Raw genomic sequence first — 21,159 nt, forward strand, 5'->3', positions numbered from 1 at the left:
ATCATGAGACAATATTGCTTTGTTTAGAAAAATATCTATAAGGTTTTTCCTGAAAAAATATAGTTTTCATTTCCTTATTCCTACATTTTAGAGTGAGCTGTTTTTTCTGAACGACAGCAGAGTAAGTGCAGTAGACTGTTATTTTCAGTCAGTGGGTTCATGTGAATGTCTGGTGAGGTGAGAGCAGTGCAGTGCAGGTTCATGTGAATGTCCGGTGAGGTGAGAGCAGTGCAGTGTTCATGTGAATGTCTGGTGAGCTGAGAGCAGTGCAGTGCAGGTTCATGTGAATGTCTGGTGAGGTGAGAGCAGTGCAGTGTTCATGTGAATGTCTGGTGAGCTGAGAGCAGTGCAGTGTTCATGTGAATGTCTGGTGAGCTGAGAGCAGTGCAGACAGTGCAGGTTCATGTGAATGTCTGGTGAGGTGAGAGCAGTGCAGGTTCATGTGAATGTCCGGTGAGGTGAGAGCAGTGCAGTGTTCATGTGAATGTCTGGTGAGCTGAGAGCAGTGCAGTGCAGGTTCATGTGAATGTCTGGTGAGGTGAGAGCAGTGCAGTGCAGGTTGTCTGGTGAGGTGAGAGCAGTGCAGTGCAGGGTTCATGTGAATGTCTGGTGAGCTGAGAGCAGTGCAGGGTTCATTTGAATGTCTGGTGAGCCGAGAGCAGTGCAGGTTAAATGTCTGGTGAGGTGAGAACAGTGCAGTGCAGGGTTCATGTGAATGTCTGGTGAGCTGAGAGCAGTACAGTGCAGGTTGAATGTCTGGTGAGCTGAGAGCAGTGCAGGGTTCATTTGAATGTCTGGTGAGCCGAGAGCAGTGCAGGTTGAATGTCTGGTGAGGTGAGAACAGTGCAGTGCAGGTTGAATGTCTGGTGAGGTGAGAACAGTGCAGTGCAGGTTGAATGTCTGGTGAGGTGAGAACAGTGCAGTGCAGGTTGAATGTCTGGTGAGGTGAGAGCAGTGCAGAAGAATGATGTGGTGAGTTATGTTATGCCGCTATGGGAGCATGGCAAAGTGCCAGGGACCCCCTTGAAAACGAGTTGCTGCAACTCAAGGGAATATCCTCTAGTGAAGAATATCCTCTAGTGAAATTTCAAATATGTGCCAACTGCCAAGAGGCCTCAGTAGTGTGCCCAGACTGCCCACACAGGGGGGGGGAGATAGTGCTTAGGGTTGCTAAATAGCTGGGCTGTCACTGAGTGTACTTTATTTAAGTGGATTATGTTATGACTTGTAATCCTTAGCCCAGTGAGAGCTAATCTAGGTACTAAACAGGCTAGCTACGGAGCTACTGTAGCCTATACAGTAAGGCCAGCAGACGTAAATTAGTCGTCAGCCAGTGTTGATTTTTTTAAACAGAACATTTTGATTTAGTTTTAGTCAGTCTTTTGAGTAAAATTCCACTTAGTTTCAGTCACATTTTAGTCATCTGAAATCTGCAATCTAGTTTTAGTCGACTAAATATCACAAGATTTTAGTCAACTAAATCTATAGTTGATTTTGTTGCATTTTGGCAGGCCTTGATGCCTTGCGTCGTAATGACTGATTTTACAGTTGGTTGCATGCTGAAAATAGCAGATCTACAGGCTCACAACACGTCGCAGCGCACTTCGCAGGTTTAATTCAATGCATGGTTTGGTAACCAAAACTTGTTTTGAATGCAAACCTTTTGATGTCTATATAGTTTACATTTTTGATTATAGAAGCTTAATTGAATCTCAAATCTCAATGTTATAATATTAATGTGTTAGAAGTGAGTGTTAGAAGAAGTGGCTGGTTTGTCAGTTATGTGGGCGCACAGGCCTGTAGGGTTTCAGCATGTCGGAGACATAGCTAGGAGCCTGGCCATTCAGGGCTTTAAAAGTAAAAAATTTAAATCAATTCTGAAACTAACGGGTAACCAGTGGAGAGTAGCTAATATGGGGGTGATGTGGTCGGGTCTTTTGGAGTTGGTTAACAGTCTGGCAGCTGAGTTTTGTACTCGGGATAAAGTTTTTTTTGCAGAGACCGGAATAAATAGTTACAATAATCTAGACGAGATTATTGTGGAATGTATAGCGAACCATGATGCGTGTATGAAATGACATGTGCCCAATTCAGTTATATAGGGCCTACATAACTGAATTAGATGGGCACAGACAGTTTTGATGGCAACAGGACATCCCTGCATCAAGTAAGTAGCCCTTATTCTAAAAAGTCCTCCTGTGTGTTTCTGCAATGCCATTACAGAGTGGTATACGTACATACATAGCAACAAGGGAAGTATACTGCAGCAGTATTTACAGTGGAAGGCCTAACAAACTAAAAAACACTGAAGAATAAACTCACAAAAAGACAGATGAAACTTAGCTTGAAAGCAAATTAGGAAACAAAAACCCAGAACGTAAGAAACTGTATATAAACCCTTCCAAAAAAGGGACCCCTAGCTGCTCTCCCTGCTTGTTGCCCAAGCCACTACTGAACCTTGGCATCCTGCAGCCTCCCTTTTATACTGGGTGAGACCATACCAAGACACAGCACTAATTGGTAACCACTTAACTCAAATAAGGCAAACTACGGCCCATGAGTTGATTTACACAATTATATATGGTTTTACTAAACTTATTCCAAATACACAAAAACATTTCAGGCACCACATTATTCACATAAGAGAACATATAACACAAGAGCTCTTGAAACATAAGACCCCTCCTGCTCTATAGCACTTGGTACCTTCCCCCACTCAATCAAGAGGATCACCAGTATTGCAGGAGAGCCAGGTGCCACACAATCATTAAACACAATTCCCAATCAACAGAAATGCTGTTAACACCCATGCACCATCTTTGTGTCCTTTTATAATTATATTTGGTCTCTGGGAGGAGGTCTCCTGTAGTCGAAGATCAGCTCTTTTGTTTTGTTGACATTGAGAGCCAGGTTGTTCTCCTGCCCCCATTGTGCTCCACAGGTTCTCCACATAGCCAACAAATAAAAACTAGACTAAAATGTTAGACAAGCGATCCAGTATAAGTCATTTTACACTTGGTTTCATGCTGAAAATAGCAGATCTACGTGTCGCGCTGTGACGCGTGACGCTTGTAGATCGGCTATTTTCAGCATTATGAGGGCAACAAGGCCCGCCAAAATGCATTTTAGTCGACTAAATCTCGACTAAAACAGCTAAACATTCCAGGTGACTAAAATGTGACTAAAAATAAATGAAAACTATTCAAGAGACAATATAAATGTACTGTCAAAATCAACACTGGGAGGTCAGCACAGGTCGTCCTGGCCCGGCCTGCTGCTCTCCTAATGATGTTTACCCCTTTCAGCGATCCTGCTCAGAGAGGATTAGCATCCCAGCTGTGACAGGGGTGCAACTCTCTCCTATATCTGTGCATGTGCACCCGTGCTACACTAAAGAGCTTTCACGCACGCACGCACGCACACTTTCACATTTTGATGTCATATGTCACATCAACATTATTCATGTTCATTTCATTTGAGAGTTTAATGTCTGCACTGGTGTGTGTGTGTGTGTGTGTGTGTGTGTGTGTGTGTGTGTGTGTGTGTGTGTGTGTGTGTGTGTGTGTGTGTGTGTGTAACAGAGACACAGGAGGAACACACCCATGACTGCCATTACCACTACCACCACTACAACCTACCCATGCCCCACCTGCAATAAAACATGGAATTCCAGGATTGGACTCTTTAGCCATCAAAGAACTCACCGTTCAGGACATAAGTGGACGTCATCATCGGATTCGATGGACAACCATAAGCAAGTAAGTGTGTGTGTGTGTGTGTGTGTGTGTGTGTGTGTGTGTGTGTGTGTGTGTGTGTGTGTGTGTGTGTGTGTGTGTGTGTGTGTACTGTACGCACACACAGCATAGATGTAAAAGTATATTGAATACAAATATAGGTCGTAAGTTCCAGAATCCCTATGCTGTTCATAGCCCTGGTGGGACCCGATGACCAGATGACGCTATGGATAGCTAACGCATTGTGGAACAAAAACATGTCGTCCACGACTCCCCAAGGTCCTCATGGATTGATGACAAACTGTTACGTGTTTGACACAAGGAAGCCATGAGCCAATAATGCCTTCATGTAGCCTTGGTTTGACACGAAACGGAAGCACTGCGATGCTATAGAAATATGTCCTTTCAAACATGTTTCTGTGGGCAAGATCGGGATAAGAGGTCAGGAGACGGAACAGGGTCAATCTGGTTCCATTTGTACACTCTCAGAAATACATTACCACTGAATATTACAACAATACTGTGTTCAGTACAGCCCAGCTGCAAGGCTATCGTTTATTTTCATGCAAACGCAACATGTTTATATTTTGATCAAATATGCTGTTATAAATAATGTAAGCTCGTCATGCGGCCTTGATTCAGATGAATGCAGTTTTTTTGGGAGGGTAGAGATGTTATGATTTCACTGCTGCAGTGTATTTCTGTTATTACTGGAGGCCAGTCATTTGCATGACTCAGTTGTAGAAGAACAGCATACTAATAGCGTGCAACCTCCACTCACTATATCAGGCTAATGTAAATAACACAATATTCCTACCATATAATCGTATGTGAAGCTGTTTTTGAGGGGCGCTAGGCCCTTCTATATGCATCTATTAGTGTAGATTTCTTTTTTCTTAATATATTTTTTATCCCACGATTTTGTAACCCATTTTTCACCCCTGTGCCAATCATCTACTGTGATCCTGGGCTCTACACACCCTCCGCCAACCTGGGGAGAGCAACGGACTTGGTGTAGATTTCTATTACACAAACATTAAATTCCCATTGACAATGAATGGAGAATTTACGCCATATGTGTCTAAGCAAATCGACATGTTACGTCATGATGTACGATGAGCGCCCCTCACTTCACACATGTGTGATTTTTTACTTTCAAGGACCACTGAAGGTCCATATCAGACAAATTATTTTGTCTATACACTGAGCCTTACGATTGCTTTTTGAGTGGTGCAACCACTCCTATAGACAGCTATGTGTGTCCCTGGCTGGGTCCCTGCTGCCTGGGTCACTGCTGGCTGGCTGGCTGGCTGGCTGTGTCCGAGCACGAAAATAGCGTTTGGTTGTGTCACTGTTGCACAGCCCAACACACACACACACACACACAAACTATATAGCCTGATTTCAGGTCCGGGAACCGGGCCGCCACCCTGGGCACGACGTTCCTGTCGGTCTGGAAGTTCCGAGGACCCCCCGGGGACCCCCAGACGGAATGGCAACCACTCATTTCACACGGGTGTGATTTTTATTTAATTAATTAATGTGTTTATTTGTATGGAAGATTGGTTTATGATATTGTGGTGAGAAAGTATGAGCTGAATAGTATACATACATCCTAAGGTTATGGTAGAATCAAAATCAGTATGGTGGTTGACTGCCCTCTGGTGGCAGCTAACTAACCACCACCATCTTGGAGGAAAAGAACCACGCAGTAGCAGTTAAAGCCTGTTTGGCAAAAGAGTAGTATGAGATCACCCAGTGCAGTGGTTTTCAACCCTTTTCATATCAAGGCCCATTATTTATTGTGCATTTGATCCACAAACCACCATTTGATGACATTTAGTCTCTCAGACCCAAAACGTACAATATTCCGTTGTCGAACATAGGCAAACAAAACTGTGTAGATTTTATGCTATCAAGAGTTAAATATCTATAAGGGTCCATTTGGTTACCAACTCTCCATCATTTAGCTGGGGATCACCTGGAACCCCCTCAAGGACCACTGGTTGAAAACCAATGACCCAGTGGATTGTTGATTGTTGAAATTGCCAAAAACTCTGGGTTGAATTCGGGTTGATTTGCATGTGTTCATATACCTCGAGTGCGAATGGATCTATTTGTACTGTGGAATGCACTTCCCATTGCAGTCAGAACTGCAGCATCACTCCCAATCTTCCGCCGTAGTCTGAAAACCGACCTTTTCAGACTCCATCATGGCCCATAGCACTTACCCTACCCCTTAGATAGCATTTCTGTAGACTTAGATAGCATTTGATACAGACTTATAGCATGTTATGTAGACAGCACTATAATTGCATTGTATGTAGTCATAGCACGTCATAGTACATATGTATAGCATAGTATAGTATATATGTATAGTTTCATTATATAGATATTCCACTGTTACTTTCTTAGCTTACGCATGTTTCATGATAAATGCTTTTTATGTGATGTATTCCCATGCTTTTTTGTTCTTGCTTAATGTAAATAGCTCTGGATTAAGAGCGTCTGCTAAATGCCTAAATTGTAAATTGTACAAACAGAGTGACAAATTAATGAATTGACACTGAGGATTTCACAGTGAAATGTATTACAAAGTTAAATGAATTAAAGATAAAGATAAATATAGCTCCTTTGCTTTTGACAATGCATTAGTATGGTTCTCAAGTGTGTTAGTTCACCTATTCACCTGTAGTCAAAGGTCAAAATGAGTGAGCTGGAAAGTGTGATTTGATGCCTTGAATGAAAATCAGTCTCCATGTTCATGGCAAGATGCAAACAATTAAGATTCAGATTAAAATACCTATTTCACACACGGCAAAACCCTGAGTGAGTTTGGCATAAGGCACACACACAGTATGATGACTTATCGTGACTAGAATGTCACTTTAATGCGGGCATTCAATTGACAATATCATGATTTGGGAAGAGGTGCTTTTAAAGCTTATGTGTGTACACGACTTTATGGACATTATTTATAGAGCGGAGCTGAAGATGCAGAAATGAAAAGCTTATTTTTATAGGCGTGTGTAAATTTACCAGAGCTATGTTTCCTTGCCTAATCCTGTGTGTGTTGTGTTTGCTCTCCAGTGCAAATGAAAAAACATGTTTTAAGATTGCCTGGAGAAACCATGAGCCTGTTTGATTTAGTATCTGGCCAACCACTGCAAAGCTCAAACACCTCCTGCTGCAAGATGCTGGTATCTTCACTTTCACTTCATGGGCCCTGGGATGGCAGGAGCTAAATCTCACATTTGTAACTTCAGAGCTGTTTTGGTGCATGCAATTGTCAGACATTTCGTATGCATTTTGTGTGCCGTCTTTGACCAAACGCGCTGCGACGCGTTGTGAGCTTGTAGATCTGCTATTTTTGCTATTTTTGTTCAAAAGTGTCCTCTTATACGGGATTTCAGCCCCTGCCTCTCTAAGACTATCTCTGCACATCCCTGGCGCAGCTTATGTGTCATCACTTTCGTTAGCTCAGTCTCAGCGACTAATGTAATTGTTATAGGCCTACTGTAATTTGTGGACAGCACTATTGGGATAGGAGTCTTGCTTTACCTCATGGGACCCTGCATCATGTTATGATTTCAAGCCTTGGTTCAGTTTAACTGCACCATTTGCATGAGGCAGGCCTATAGTTTCTTTGACACACTCATGATGATAAAGTGCTGTGCTTTTACTGTAATACACAGCCTTCAGCCTTGAAGAAATCAATCACAAACTGGGGAACTGGGGTTTGTGTGTATTTTTAAAATTACATTTTTAAAATGCAGCTACACTGGCCAGTACTGTAGGTATATTAACCACTTTCAAACTGGCGTCCTTATTTTGGTCATAGGCAACTTTCCTTTTTTTATCTCAAAAACAGACCACGTGAACTTGTAAATTGGCTATTTCTGTTATTTCTTAAATGGGGTTTAAGTGGCTAATTGTGACTGTGGCACAGGGTGACTGGTGTTCAACCTGCGTAAATCCCACAGTTGTATAACTTTGTGACAATCATTCATCTCTGCAGTACGGTGCTCTGGGTGTCCTTCAAAAATACATTGGCATTCTTTAGTACAGCCACCAAGGAACTTTGAAACACAAGACTTTGATACTAATGAGTTTCTCTGCCCTTTGGCAATTAAGATATGCAAATGTGATGAATATGCAGTGTCTGAAACTCCTGATGTGGATTTCTGTCCTCGATGCCAGCAGGGGTCATCATGCACACAACCTTATGAGCCACTCTATTCTAGACATGCAAGAGATTATACCAATAATGAATATTGACCCAGACAAATGAATGCTGTTTGATAGCATCAAAGACTGGAGGGCTGGGAGTTAGAGGCCTCTACCACAACGTGTGTGGTTCAAGAGTGTACTATGCTAGGAGAAAGCCATCATCTCTCTCTCTCTCTCTCTCTCTCTCTCTCTCTCTCTCTCTCTCTCACCAGCTGTGGTGGCCACTTGCTAGTGAAGGCTCCATGGTCAGTCATGCAAAAACACATTTCATTTAATCTTTATTTATTTAATTTGTGGTTGTACATGATTACATCCATTCATTTATTTATTTATTTTACTTACTCGATTATGCAGCTTTGACTTAAATAAGAAATGTTGACAGAGATGAGTTTATCATACAGATGTCTGAAGGGATGCCAGTCTTTGAACAATGTTACTTTCGTCAAGACATATCTGAGCAGTCTCCTTGATATTGATTCTTCTAATTGTCTCTCAAGATGCTTTATGATATATATATATTTTTTAAATCATGCAGACCTTTTCATGATGCATAGCACAGTGCAAGTGTCACCGAAGCCTTGCATTTGCATCTCTCAGATAGGATTAAACTCTGTCAAGAGAGTTATGTTTGCAATTATTGGAAATCACAGCCATGCATGATTTAGTGACTCAATTTAATAATTTCCATATTGTTTACTTGCTTCTGTATGTGACCTGAACCTGACCCTGGTGATGATGACCTCAAAGTTCACTCTGTGGTGGGTGAACTTTGACCTCCCCCCATAGCACTGTTCTATATTCAGTGACCTCTAGCTAATAAAGCATAAAGACATTAGCATATAAATCAGAGGGTGGAAAAATGATGCCCCTCTTAATCAATAGCATATGGAAGGAAAAGAACAAGCTAATTAAGTTGAGTCATGGAAAATCTAACTTGCCTACATGGCTCAATTCTCTCTTCAAATAAAAACAGACAACGCATTTATTAGTACAGTGTGTTAGTAACTAGTAAACAGAATTAAACTGAAAAAAGTCAGACCCAAGGAGAAAAACACATGCATGCTTCAAGCATTATTGGCACTGTTGTTCATTCCAACCCCTCTTCAATCAATAAACACATTGGTATTGGAATTTGGCTGAGGAACAACAAAGGCAAAATTTCCAATGGCAATTTACTGTAGCCTACCAAATTAAAGACAACATTGTTTGCCATTGTGGAGCATTAATCCCAGTCCAGACCTCCTTACAGAGCTGATCTGTACTCATAAATGCAAGTTAATTTGAGTGAAATTGTTCAATCATCTTTTATGCAACCCACACCACCTCAAGAAGTGAGAGAAATTGTACTGCAAATTGTATAGCAGAAGTTCACAACGCATCATCACACAGTACTGCCACACATGGCCGGTGCACGACGTCGTTTGTTCAACGACATAAATCAGCATATGTAGACTATTGCAAGGACAGGTTTTCATGGTCATCACATTGACTGGAAAAGGGATGTAGATTGAAAGCAGTGACAGCTGATGATTGTAAATCACCTTGACCCACAGGCAACCACCCACAAGCTGCAGAGAGAGAGAGAGAGAGAGAGAGAGAGAGAGTGTGTGTGTGTGTGTGTGTGTGTGTGTGTGTGTGTGTGTGTGTGTGTGTGTGTGTGTGTGTGTGTGTGTGTGTGTGTGTGTTTGCTTTGGCAATGTAAAGTATGTTTTCTCATGCCAATAAAGCCCTTTGAATTGAAATTTAATTGGAATTGTGTGTGTGTGTGTGTGTGTGTGTGTGTGTGTGTGTGTGTGTGTGTGTGTGTGTGTGTGTGTGTGTGTGTGTGTGTGTGTGTGTGTGTGTGCGTGTTTGCGCACGCGCGTGCGTGCGTGTGTGTGTGTGTGTGTGTGTGTGTGTGTGTGTGTGTGTGTGGAAAATGTGTGTGTGGGTGGATATGTGTGTGTGGCCTTATATTTATCTGAATACAGTTCAAGATCCGTTCTCCGTTCGTATTACAGCTGCAACTAAGCAAATAGATTCAGGTATCAATGTCAGATATACATTATATGACCTGGCATTCAACAATCCAGTCAAACCGGTCATGGTGCCATGTCACCTGCCAGATGATAGCTAAAGCAATCTTGTTAAAATTACCCCAAAAGTGTTTAAAATTGAAATACCCCAATAAATTAACATCTACTTTTGATTGTAGCCTACCCCAGGCCCCAAAACAAGTTGTTTTCAATAGCCTATTTGGATATTAATTTGATCACATATAAAATGAATGATACCCTCTCCTATAAATGCACCCTTGCATTCAGATTTTATGGGGGCCAGTTTTGAATTGCAGCCGTCCGTATAGGTGCCCTTTGAGAGCGGTTTTGAAGGAGTCAAAGGATTCGCATGTCTTAATGACTGTTGGTAGGGCGTTCCACATATTGGTGGCATAGGAGCGAAAATAATTTAGTCCGATGTTTGTGCCGAATCTGGGTTGCACATGGTTTGTTGCACTCCCTCTGGTGTTGTGGGTGTGGTGTGGACTCGTGAGTGGACTTCGTTAACATCCATGATCCATCCATTCATCCATCCATCCATCCATCCATCCATCCATCCATCCATCCATCCATCTATACATCTGCGTGTGTTGTGTTTTGGATTCGTTGATCACGTGACTTCTTGTTTTTGCGCATCATCCCTCCTCCGCGCGCCGCCGCTCTTCGGTTGATGATAGACATTTTTGTTGCCCTACCGTAATTAAAATATGGAGAACTTAGGTGAAACTGGGGGTCGATTATTATTATTAGACCCCCAGTCCGAACTGGACGATGTTGTGGCACCACCACCGCCGTCACACGTGGATATGGACTCAGCGATCGTGCTGCTAGGAGCCGGGGTGACAGCGATCACCCACCCGCTCCTCTATGTGAAACTGTTGATCCAGGTGATGATGAGACACAACAGATTAATAACCGTTATTATGTCATTATTATGATTGAATGAACCTGCATACATACACCTCAGAACCTGTAGTTTGCCTGTCGCCAATGTAACGTTATAGCTATGTGGCTATAGTAGTATAATATATAGCCTACCCATTTTAACAGTATTATGGGCCATAGCTGCCCTACACATGATGATACAGGATGGAACAATGTTTTCATGGAGACGATAAATCGGTTCCGTTAATATGCAAAAGTATCATTGTACTGTACATTTACCTGTTACAATTTAATTTTGTATTTGTAATAATACCAGTTCGATCTTTATCACTTAATTCTTAACTGACCAGTTACCCTGTATTGTTTTTTTTAAATCTATTTTATAACAATCTTTCACATCATAGGCTACTCGTTTCTCCTTAATGCAAATAATAACAACACCAATTAGACAAACTGTACTGTACTGTACTGTACATTCTGCCAAACCAAGACCCCCTGCAGCTGGCATTAATTGGTTCATTCATATGTGCTTTTTTGGTTCCAGGTCGGACATGAGCCTCTTCCTCCAACTGTGGGTGCCACCATGTTTGGCAGCAGGGTCCTGTACCTTCCTGGGTTCTTCTCCTATGGTGAGTGAGTGGACTGGAGTTATTGGATCTTGAGTTGACATGCCATGACATGCATTGTTTTGGCAGTCACTTTTTCATGTCAAGGACCCCCAAATTGACACTCATTAGCCCGTAGACCCCCCCCCCCCCCCCCCCCCACAAGACAAGATTTTTACGGCTGTAGCAGTGATTCTCAACCCATTTTATTTTAAGCACCCCCATAGTTATTTCTATCTCTGGGGACCCCAATTTATATTGTAATATCAATGTTAATTTAACTCTGAGAGTGTACAATAACGGGTCCATTTGGTTCCATTTGTACACTCTCTGAGTGACAGACCCATAAGGGTCCATTTGGTTCCTAGCTATCATTTAGCTGGGTACCCTCTGGAACTCCCTCAAGGACCCCTAGGGGTCTCGGGCCCGGACCCCACTTTGGGAACCTCTGGTTTATGTATTATGTCAGTTAAGGGGAGATGACAGACACAGAAGGAGGTGACTTGTCGCTTGGGTGTGTGTTCTCAACTTCTCACTCAGCACAGCATATTGTGTGTTCTCACTCAGCACAGCATATTGTGTGTTCTCACTCAGCACAGCATATTGTGTGTTCTCACTCAGCACAGCATATTGTGTGTTCTCACTCAGCACAGCATATTGTGTGTTCTCACTCAGCACAGCATATTGTGTGTTCTCACTCAGCACAGCATATTGTGTGTTCTCACTCAGCACAGCATATTGTGAGAGTGGATGGAAAGAGAGGACTCTTTCGTGGCCTCTCCCCACGTATCCTTTCCAGTGCCATCTCCACCATTGTCAGAAGCAAAGTTAAAAAGGTAAACAATGTTTTACTAAGATTATACAATATACACAATTGTCTAAAGGTAGTGTTGTAAATCAGTTTTTTATAGTCTCCAGTAGGTTTGTGCAATGATGCACAAATGATGGATTTTATTTGTTTCTTCTTTTTCCAGGTTAGGCCTAGGGCATTCACTAGAAATGAATCACTTCTAGTCATTTTTACTCGTTTTTAATGGTGGATAACAGTCGCAAGACATGCTGTGCAATTTTTTGTTATGCAGCATTTTATTATGCATTTTTATTTGTATTTTCCAATGCCAAAAACACAATTAAATAGTTAATTGCATAGTCACAACGTAATATCTCATGATCATGACAGCCCTAAACATCAACACATTAAAATGCGTATTTAACAGTTTAACCTTTTAAATGTAAGTGTGTCATTCTGCAGTCCATGCCATCGGAGCAGGTGGGAGACCTGTCCAACAGAGATGACCTAAAGACGTCACTCAAGAAAGTGGTCAAAGAGGTGAGACGTCATCGTCTGAAGCACTCTCTAAAATAAATAAATACACACCCTATGGTCACATTCTCACCTAATACTTTGGTAGACTCGAATGCGTATAGGCGGGGAAATTGGGATTCTTGCATATTTAATTGCCTGCGGTTTGCCTTCACACTAGCTGTCATTCGCAGCAATTGGAAACGCAGCAGGGGGGACCTTTATCAATGTGTTCCATTCATAAACTAGCCTACACAGTGAAATCTATGGTGATAAAATTACACTCATAACGTGCATGTGTCGTGCCGTCTGGGACCCCCCCCCCCTCTCTCTCTCTTTCTCTCTCTCTCTACGCACTGTTCTTTTGGCACAGCGCTGCATGAGCGCACTGATATAACTCCCCAGTCCCCACACAGTGACAGCACCTATTCTGTAGGCTATAATAGGCTACACTGCAGTGTTTTTATGTGTTTTCTTAAGCAATTGATTAATGTACACGTCCTCATTTCGGGCTTCAGTCTCCTCATTCGACCACGTCTATCCACAGTAACGGGACATCTTTTTTTTTGTCAAATATGTTTTTATTGAACAGATAAATTATTACAAACATTATAATATGAAATACTTTTTTTATGAAACAAAATGAAAGACAAAAAAGATAAAGAAATCCCTTAACCCTCCCACCCATACTGCTCAGTGACATTGCATACTGTATAATAAGATGATGAAAACATCTGAAAAGAAAATGGCGTATACAGTCAACCATATCAATGGTATCCTGTCTATTAATCGTTTCTACTCAGGTAATGGACAAGGGGCAGCCAAATCTTATCAAACTGTTTCTCCCTGTTTCTCAGGAAATACCTTATTCTCTCAAGATGAAGTGTACTAGTCATTTCATTTAACCAGTGCTTAAATGCAGGAGCCCCTTCCTTCTTCCAGTGTGTCAGAATTAGTTTTTTCGCTGTAATCAGAGTAACGGGACATCTTTGCGCTGCGTAAAATATGCCTTCTCCGTCTCCAACTGTGTTCAGCTCCTCACCCGCCACATTGTTTGCTTCATTTCCTTTATTTACTGCGGATTGCATTCACACCTGCACCGAATCGTAGTCAAGTGCGATTGGAAGCGAAGCGAAACCCCCATTTTTGGGCGGAGTAATATGCGGTTCTTTGCTGCGCATTAGGATTCGAATGAGCCTTCACACCTGCCAAACGAAGCGCACTTTCTGAAAATGCGCAGCAGGATTCGTTTTAATCGCAGCAAAGCTCTCTGGTGAGAATGTGACCTATGACAGTGGTTCCCAAACCTTTTCACGTTAAGGACCCCCAAATGTGACTCATTAGCCTGTGGACTCCCATTTGAAGAGATATTCCAGGGACCCCCATAAGAGAACATTTGTACCGCTCTAGCAGTGATTCTCAACCCGTTTAATTTCAAGGACCCCCAGTTTGACATGCATATTACAGACCCCTGGCATTTCTATCTCTGGGACCTCCAAATTATATTGTAAAATCAATGTTAATTTAACTCTGAGAGTGTACAAACCATTTGTACACTCTCAGAGTTACAGACCCATAACATAACATAACACATTTGGTTCCCATTTGGTGCTGCTGCTGGCGTACTGATACCGGACACAAAAAATAGTTCCATGTGACAGAGGGGTCAAAGTTGAACGAAAGTTGCTCTATATGGTTGAAATAGGTCAACAATACAAATGACACTAGTTTTGTGGATTGATTTATTTTTAATGCGTGGCCCCCACGCATTAAATGCCAGACATTTTTTATTACACATGCTTTTATTATTTTCCTTTGGTTTCCCTTGTGTGTCTCTTCAGACCTCACATGAGATGGTGATCCAGTGCCTGTCCAGAATAGCCACTCATCCATGTCATGGTATTGTACTCTTTACTGTATGTATTCAAACTGTCTGTTTCCTTGTCTTTTAGATAATCTCCTGCTTTTTCTCTACCCCAATACAAGTAAATATCTACATTACAAATTACACAATAGACAAAATACATTTGCTGTTGCTGGATGCAGTAGGGATAAGAGTTAACATCTGACCCTATATAGGGAAGACTGTCATCAATGCTACACCGTAAAACCGTTAATCTAACTCGGATAGTGTACAAATGTAACCAAATGGATCGCTAGAGGTCCATTTTTACACTATCAGAGTTAAATTAACACTCTGGATTTCAGTGCTGCACAATTAATCGGAAGAATATTGCGATCTAGACACCCATGTCAATCTAATTTCATTCCGTAAAGAATCGTGCGGCACTAGTTGGCTAGTGTCCAATTCATTTTAGTTACTCATATGTTTTTGCTACAAGAGAGAGAGGTTTAAGTCTAGCTTTGATGTTGTCTGTTTAAAGCCACAGTCCGTCTCCAGGTGCCACATTTTGAATGTAGTAATGTTCAGCAACTCGTGATCTCAATTCTTGTCGAGGAAAATCAAGATTCACATTTGAGCAAGATTTGTGCAGCACTACTGGATATTATAGTGTAGCCATTTGTTTTTTATTAGTTTCCTCCAGGCGGATATGACCAACATTAACAGTCAACATGCAAACTGACTTATGTTCCGACCCCATTCTGCTTTCTGTTTCAGTTATCTCTGTGCGTTGCATGACTCAGTTCATAGGCAGAGAGGCCAAGTACGGGTAAGACCCATTTTGATTAGGATGACAGTGATTCTTATCTTCTGTAGGAAAAAACTTTCACACAGCTAGGAATCAGGCGTATGCACAGGTGCGTAGGCCAGTGGACATCAATGAAAGGAATAGAAGACACCCGGACCCGACCTTCAGGCATCTCGCCATCTTGCCCCGAAATGTTGCCTTATTAAAAAGAAAATACTCATGTACCGAGCAGATACAGTGTGCGGGTGTATTCTATTCCTTTCAGTGGTTCTTATCTTTACATGTGGTCCAGGGATATATTGTAAGTGGGCCCCCAAATAATAACTTCAAAATGATAATATAACGAAATAAAATAATGGTTGATCATTAAACAGGCATGCATTTTTTCATTTATGTATTTTCAGATGGGTGGGCTGCGAACACGTTTTGAGGTATTTTCAAGTTGGGGCCCTGATTCAGAAGAGTTTTGACTCAGTAACTAACGCCTGGCAACCCAGGGGAGAATAGGCACAGATTCACAATAAAATAAAGAGGCTCAGAGTCAGATTCAACATAAACTTAAATTGTCTTTTATTAAAGTGTTAGGGAAAGGGGAAAACGGGGCAAAACGTCAACATAGGGTTCCTCTTGTCAGGGGCTTGGGCTTCTATTCACATGCAGTCCTGTGGGTAGAGCAGAGAGAGAGCTAGTGACTACTTTAGTTGGGGGAAGAGTGCTGTAGGCTCTCCCTTGTGGAGTTCAGTCGGCCTAGGAGGGAGGGAGAGAGAACGAGACCAAGTGAGCCACAATACACGCACAGCACATCCAAGTGGGTCCAAAGGGTTGAGTTAATTCTTGTACTCACTTGTGAGATCTCCCTCATACCAGCCTCCTCATGAACAGAGTGATTCCTCCTTCCTCACTCCTCCATTAGTTCAAACTGACTCACCAGACAGCTTGGGCGTCGGCCTTTTAAAAGCTTCTGGTGATTGCCTTACCGGCTGCAGGTGCGTCCATGTCCAGGCTCCCATTGGCTGCAATACCTGTACAGGGTGATATACTCCCTCTATCACCTCCCCCAGCCTCATTCTGTGGGGAATAGGCCTGGCTGTTTCCCCTGGTTTGCCACACTGCTAAATACACCAGTCGGTGCGGTCTCAACCGAAGTTCCGAACTAGTGTAAAATAAACAAAACCTTTGATTTTTGCTGTAGGGATATGTGCTGCGTGCATGCCATATCTGGATATGTACAGTTACAGTACAGTACAGTACAGTACAGTACAGCGTGTGCATTGAGTGCACAATATTGTGTAATATGTGTTCATCTCCAGTAGGTGTCACTGTCTATACTAGTGTCACTGCAGTGCACACGCAGAGTGCATACATAGATACAGTAGGTCTCCTCTGTCCAGTCATATTATCCAAACTCATCTCACAATGTCACCATAAAGTTACAGTTTGCTACCACAGGGAAAACATGTACATATGTTACTCTTTTTGTTTTTACCCATTGTTTGCTCTTTCTGGCACTCTTTATTCTATCCCTTTATTTGCTGTGTTTGCTGTTTGATGTTGATTACAATTTACAATTTAGGCATTTAGCAGACGCTCTTAATCCAGAGCGCCAACAAGATACATGAATAAAGGTTGATTGATATATGCATATTATTATAATTAATTTGATCATTCTTTCACATATTCGCTCTGTACACTGCAGTGGGTTATTCAGCTGTATTTCCAAGATCTTTGAAGAGGAAGGTGTTGCAGGATTCTTTGTGTGAGTAATTAATTTCATAATTTCACGATTCCGTAGATGGGTGCTCTAATTAAATACAACCATAGTGAGACTTGTGTAACTATGCTGGACTCTGTGTTGTGGATGTGTGTGTGTGTGTGTGTGTGTGTGTGTGTGTGTGTGTGTGTGTGTGTGTGTGTGTGTGTGTGTGTGTGTGTGTGTGTGTGTGTGTGTGTGTGTGTGTGTGTGTGTGTGTGTGTGTGTGTGTGTGTTTGCAGGGGTGTTGTACCCCATGTACTAGGAGAGGTCATCTTCTTGTGGGGTTGTAATCTCCTTGCTCACTTCATCAACTCCTACGCCGTAGACGACAACGTAAGTCTAGAACCACAATGTCGAAATTTAAAATATGTCTTTTAAATCATGACAACCTTCTGATAAACCTATGTTTCTATATCAGTGGTGCTCACCCTGCTCAACCCCCAAAAATATATGTAATTGGCTGCTGACCCCCACCTGAAAATATGTTGTTCCAGGGAAGCAAAACAAAGATTCGAGTTAAAAATGTTCGCTCTGAAAGAAGATATATTCAAAGATTTGAGGCACATTTTCACGACTTTTCAAAAATAGCAGATCTACAAGCTCGTAGCGCCGCACTATGAGCACTATGAGCTTGTAGATGGGTTAAGCCTGATACTTTGTATGATGGTGTCCCATGGACAAAATAACAAATCTACAAGCTCACTCACAACGTTTCATGTGTATTTTGGGCTAATAACTGACCTGATGCCGAAGAGTGATTTGATCCATTTTTCTTGTTTAGGAAAATAAGTTGTTCTAAACTGTATGAGCATATTTACAAACCGTTTTTCACGGTACTATTATTGGCAGATGAACTACATGTTCAACTTGGGCAACTTAACAAATAAAATAAACAATGCAGTGTGTTGTGACTTAAACATTACTTAATATTGTGTTGTTAATCTTGTCATTATGGGCCAATATTCTACGGCAACCGTCCAGATTTTTTGTATCGTCCTAGTATAGTTCAAATCCTTGGTTATGGTTAACATGTCTTTTGTTAATGTGTCCGATGCATTCGCGTTTCAGTTCAGCCAAGCCCCAGCAGTGCGAAGCTACACTAAATTTGTAATGGGGGTAAGATTGATGTTGAAATTGTAGTCGGACAGGTTTTCCAATCCATGTTGTATTAGGTACACATCTGAGTTGAGTTTTTTATTCTTCTCTAGATTGGAGTGAGTGTATTGACATATCCGTTTATGCTAGTAGCAGATCTTATGGCGGTCAACAATTGTGGGTAAGTAATTGACATTGTGCTTCTTTCTTTCTTTTTTTTTTACTAATTATTACAGTATATTCAACCATATTTAGGTAGACTATGTGCTTGGTAAGACACTAATTAGCCCCGCGGACCCCCATTTGAAGAGATAATGCCAGGGACCCCCCATAAGAGAAGATTTTTATGCCCCCCCCCCCCCCCCCCCCCCAATTCAGGTTTGACCTGTGTCAAAGTGTACATAATATGGTTCCATTTGTACTGTACATTCTCTGAGTACCATAAGGGTCCATTTGGTTCCTAACTATCATTTAGCTGGGGACCCCCTGGAACTCCCTCAACCCCACTTTGGGAACCACTGCTGTAGGATACTGTAAAATAACGGGCTGCCTGAGTTTTGGTGAAAGGATTAATTTCAATGACAATTACTTCTTTTTTTTTTGTCTATGATGTGTGTTCACAGTTTGGCTGCTGGTCTTCCTCCCAACTCTCCCATATTCAAGTCCTGGCTGCATTGCTGGAATCACCTCAGCCAAAAGGTTCTCTGTGTTTGTGTGTGTGCGTGCATGCATGCGTGTGTGCGTGAGTGTGTTCTGTCCCATGTCTTCTGTCTTGTCATGTTAACATTAATTAATCTGATTTGTGAAAGAATCCCCACACACACACACACACTAACGCTTCCCGTTTCCTAAACAATTAGCATAATGATGATGTTTAGGAATTACCGCTGTTCTACTTAAAGAAATTAAATTGCATTATGAAATGTTTCTGAACGTGTTTATATCTATTGCTAGTTTGACCACTTCACTTTGACTACTTTTGCAATGTAGTTAAATAAAAAATATAGATAGATAAATCATAAAAAAAGATTTGTCTGGAAAATCATTTTGTGTTTAAAATATCGTGAACCTCATATCGTGATACGTATCGTATCGTGAGTTGAGTGTACCGTTACATGCCTTGTTAACACGTTGACTCTCTGTATCCACCACCATAGGGCCAACTGTTCAGGGGATCGAGTTTCTTTTTTCGCCGCGTGCCTATGACAGCGGTGGAAGTGGCTGAGAACTGACACCTGCTGCAAGAGCATGCCACCGACATTACCTCTTCTCATGTCCTTTCCTCAGAGACCAAAAGGAGCTTCCCTTTTCCACTAACACTCTACTGCCCACGTGTGGACGTACTGTAGCATGAGCAGAAAAAAGAGAGCCTCAAGGAGCAAGCACATCACCGAACCTTTATGTTTAGCCTTAATTTAAAAGATGTGTCTTCTAGTATAAGGACCTGTTAAAACGTACTGTAGGCCTCTCCGTTTGACAAATGATAATATTCAACTTTATTTGTATGCCGTTTTCTTTTTTTTTTAAACAAAGATTTATGGGATTTATTGTAAAAGAAAATACAGCGGATCAAGGAGAAGATGCAAGAATGAGCTCAAAACTAAAATGGAAAATAAGAAACATTGTGATAAGTGTTGAGAGAGGCCAAGGAGGAATACATGAGCACCATCAAAAGGCCGATGTTTTTTAGAAGTAATTTAATGTCACAGGACGTTTGCTAGCCGGAGATGCGTTGGCGTTCCAAAGCTTGAGTACCTGGTCAAGAATAATCGAGCAGGTTCAAACAAAATCAATGTCAATGTTGAGTAAAACATCCCAACTGTTGTGTAGCTTGTTTTTTTTATTTATTTTAATAATCAGAAGATTATCATTAGGCAGCTAAAAGGAAGAGGCAGCATTATTCTACAGTCTTAGAAATGCTTAGTCAATCATATCGGTGATATGATAAGGGCATTTGACACTAAGTCTAATGCCAGATACCCATTTTGAGCGGGAACCCCTTTTGGTGTTTTAAGGATTATGTTATACTTTAGCTATTGAAAAATAGCAGACCTACAGGCTTGTGCCGCGCAAGCCTGTAGGTCTGCTATTTTTGAAAAATCGTGAAAATGTGCCTCAAATCATTGAATATATATTCTTTCAGAGTGAAAGTTTTTAACTCAAATCTTTGCTTCTGGGGGGTTTCCTGGAACAACATATTTTCAGATTGGGGTTGGCGGCCAAATACATAATAATAATTCAGGGGTCCTGAGCACCACTGATACAGAAACATACACTGTAGGTATTTCAGAAAACTGTTAGGATTTAGAAGCCATTTTTTTTAATCGGCCTCAGGTCTAAATGGGCTAAGAGGCCTTGATCTTCTTTCTAGTAAGAGTTTTCAATTTGAAGCCTTCCTGATTCAAGTTTGACGTTTCAGTATTTTCCTCATTATTTAGACCAGAGACCATAATATATAGAACCACAGCTGGAAGTGCCAGGGATGAACCTACTACATGTGCTTCCCCAATGACTGAGTGTAAATGTGCATAATACGTTCATGTAGTCTTCAGTAGGTTGTGTTGCATTGCCATAACTAAGGAAAAGCATGAATCTGTTACACTGTATATCTGTTCATTTAACAGTGTACAAAATGTAACCAAATGGACCCATTTTGATTACATGTGTACACTTAACGCTGAGGATTTTACTGTGTACACATAATTTGCCTGTTTTATTTGAGAACTTGAATTATGAAGTATATAGTGTTCGTTCGCTGTTGTTTTCCATATTGCCAAATTTGCCATGCAACAACTTTCTCATGTTTTCCGTCTTAATTACTCACACTGTTCTCCTGTAGGAAGAGAAAAGTGATCAAGACGAAAACT

General features: G+C 41.5%; 1 protein-coding gene across 1 annotated transcript; it reads left to right on the forward strand.

Annotated features, from left to right (window-relative positions):
- Window positions 1–10,707: 10,707 nt before the first annotated feature.
- On the forward strand, window positions 10,708–19,731 carry LOC308315051 (mitochondrial carrier homolog 1-like; the record flags this gene model as incomplete). The annotated part of the gene is made up of 12 exons (XM_080762874.1): window positions 10,708–10,887; window positions 11,430–11,514; window positions 12,220–12,326; window positions 12,743–12,820; window positions 14,635–14,692; window positions 15,414–15,465; window positions 17,141–17,200; window positions 17,437–17,530; window positions 18,266–18,313; window positions 18,406–18,473; window positions 18,916–18,991; window positions 19,450–19,731. 12 exons carry the CDS (start codon window positions 10,708–10,710, stop codon window positions 19,522–19,524), a joined length of 981 nt encoding a protein of 326 aa, XP_080619000.1. The 3' UTR covers window positions 19,525–19,731.
- Window positions 19,732–21,159: the final 1,428 nt, after the last annotated feature.

This window comes from Protomyctophum bolini (assembly GCF_963924005.1).
Source record: "Protomyctophum bolini genome assembly, chromosome: 5".
Lineage (NCBI taxonomy): Eukaryota > Metazoa > Chordata > Actinopteri > Myctophiformes > Myctophidae > Protomyctophum > Protomyctophum bolini.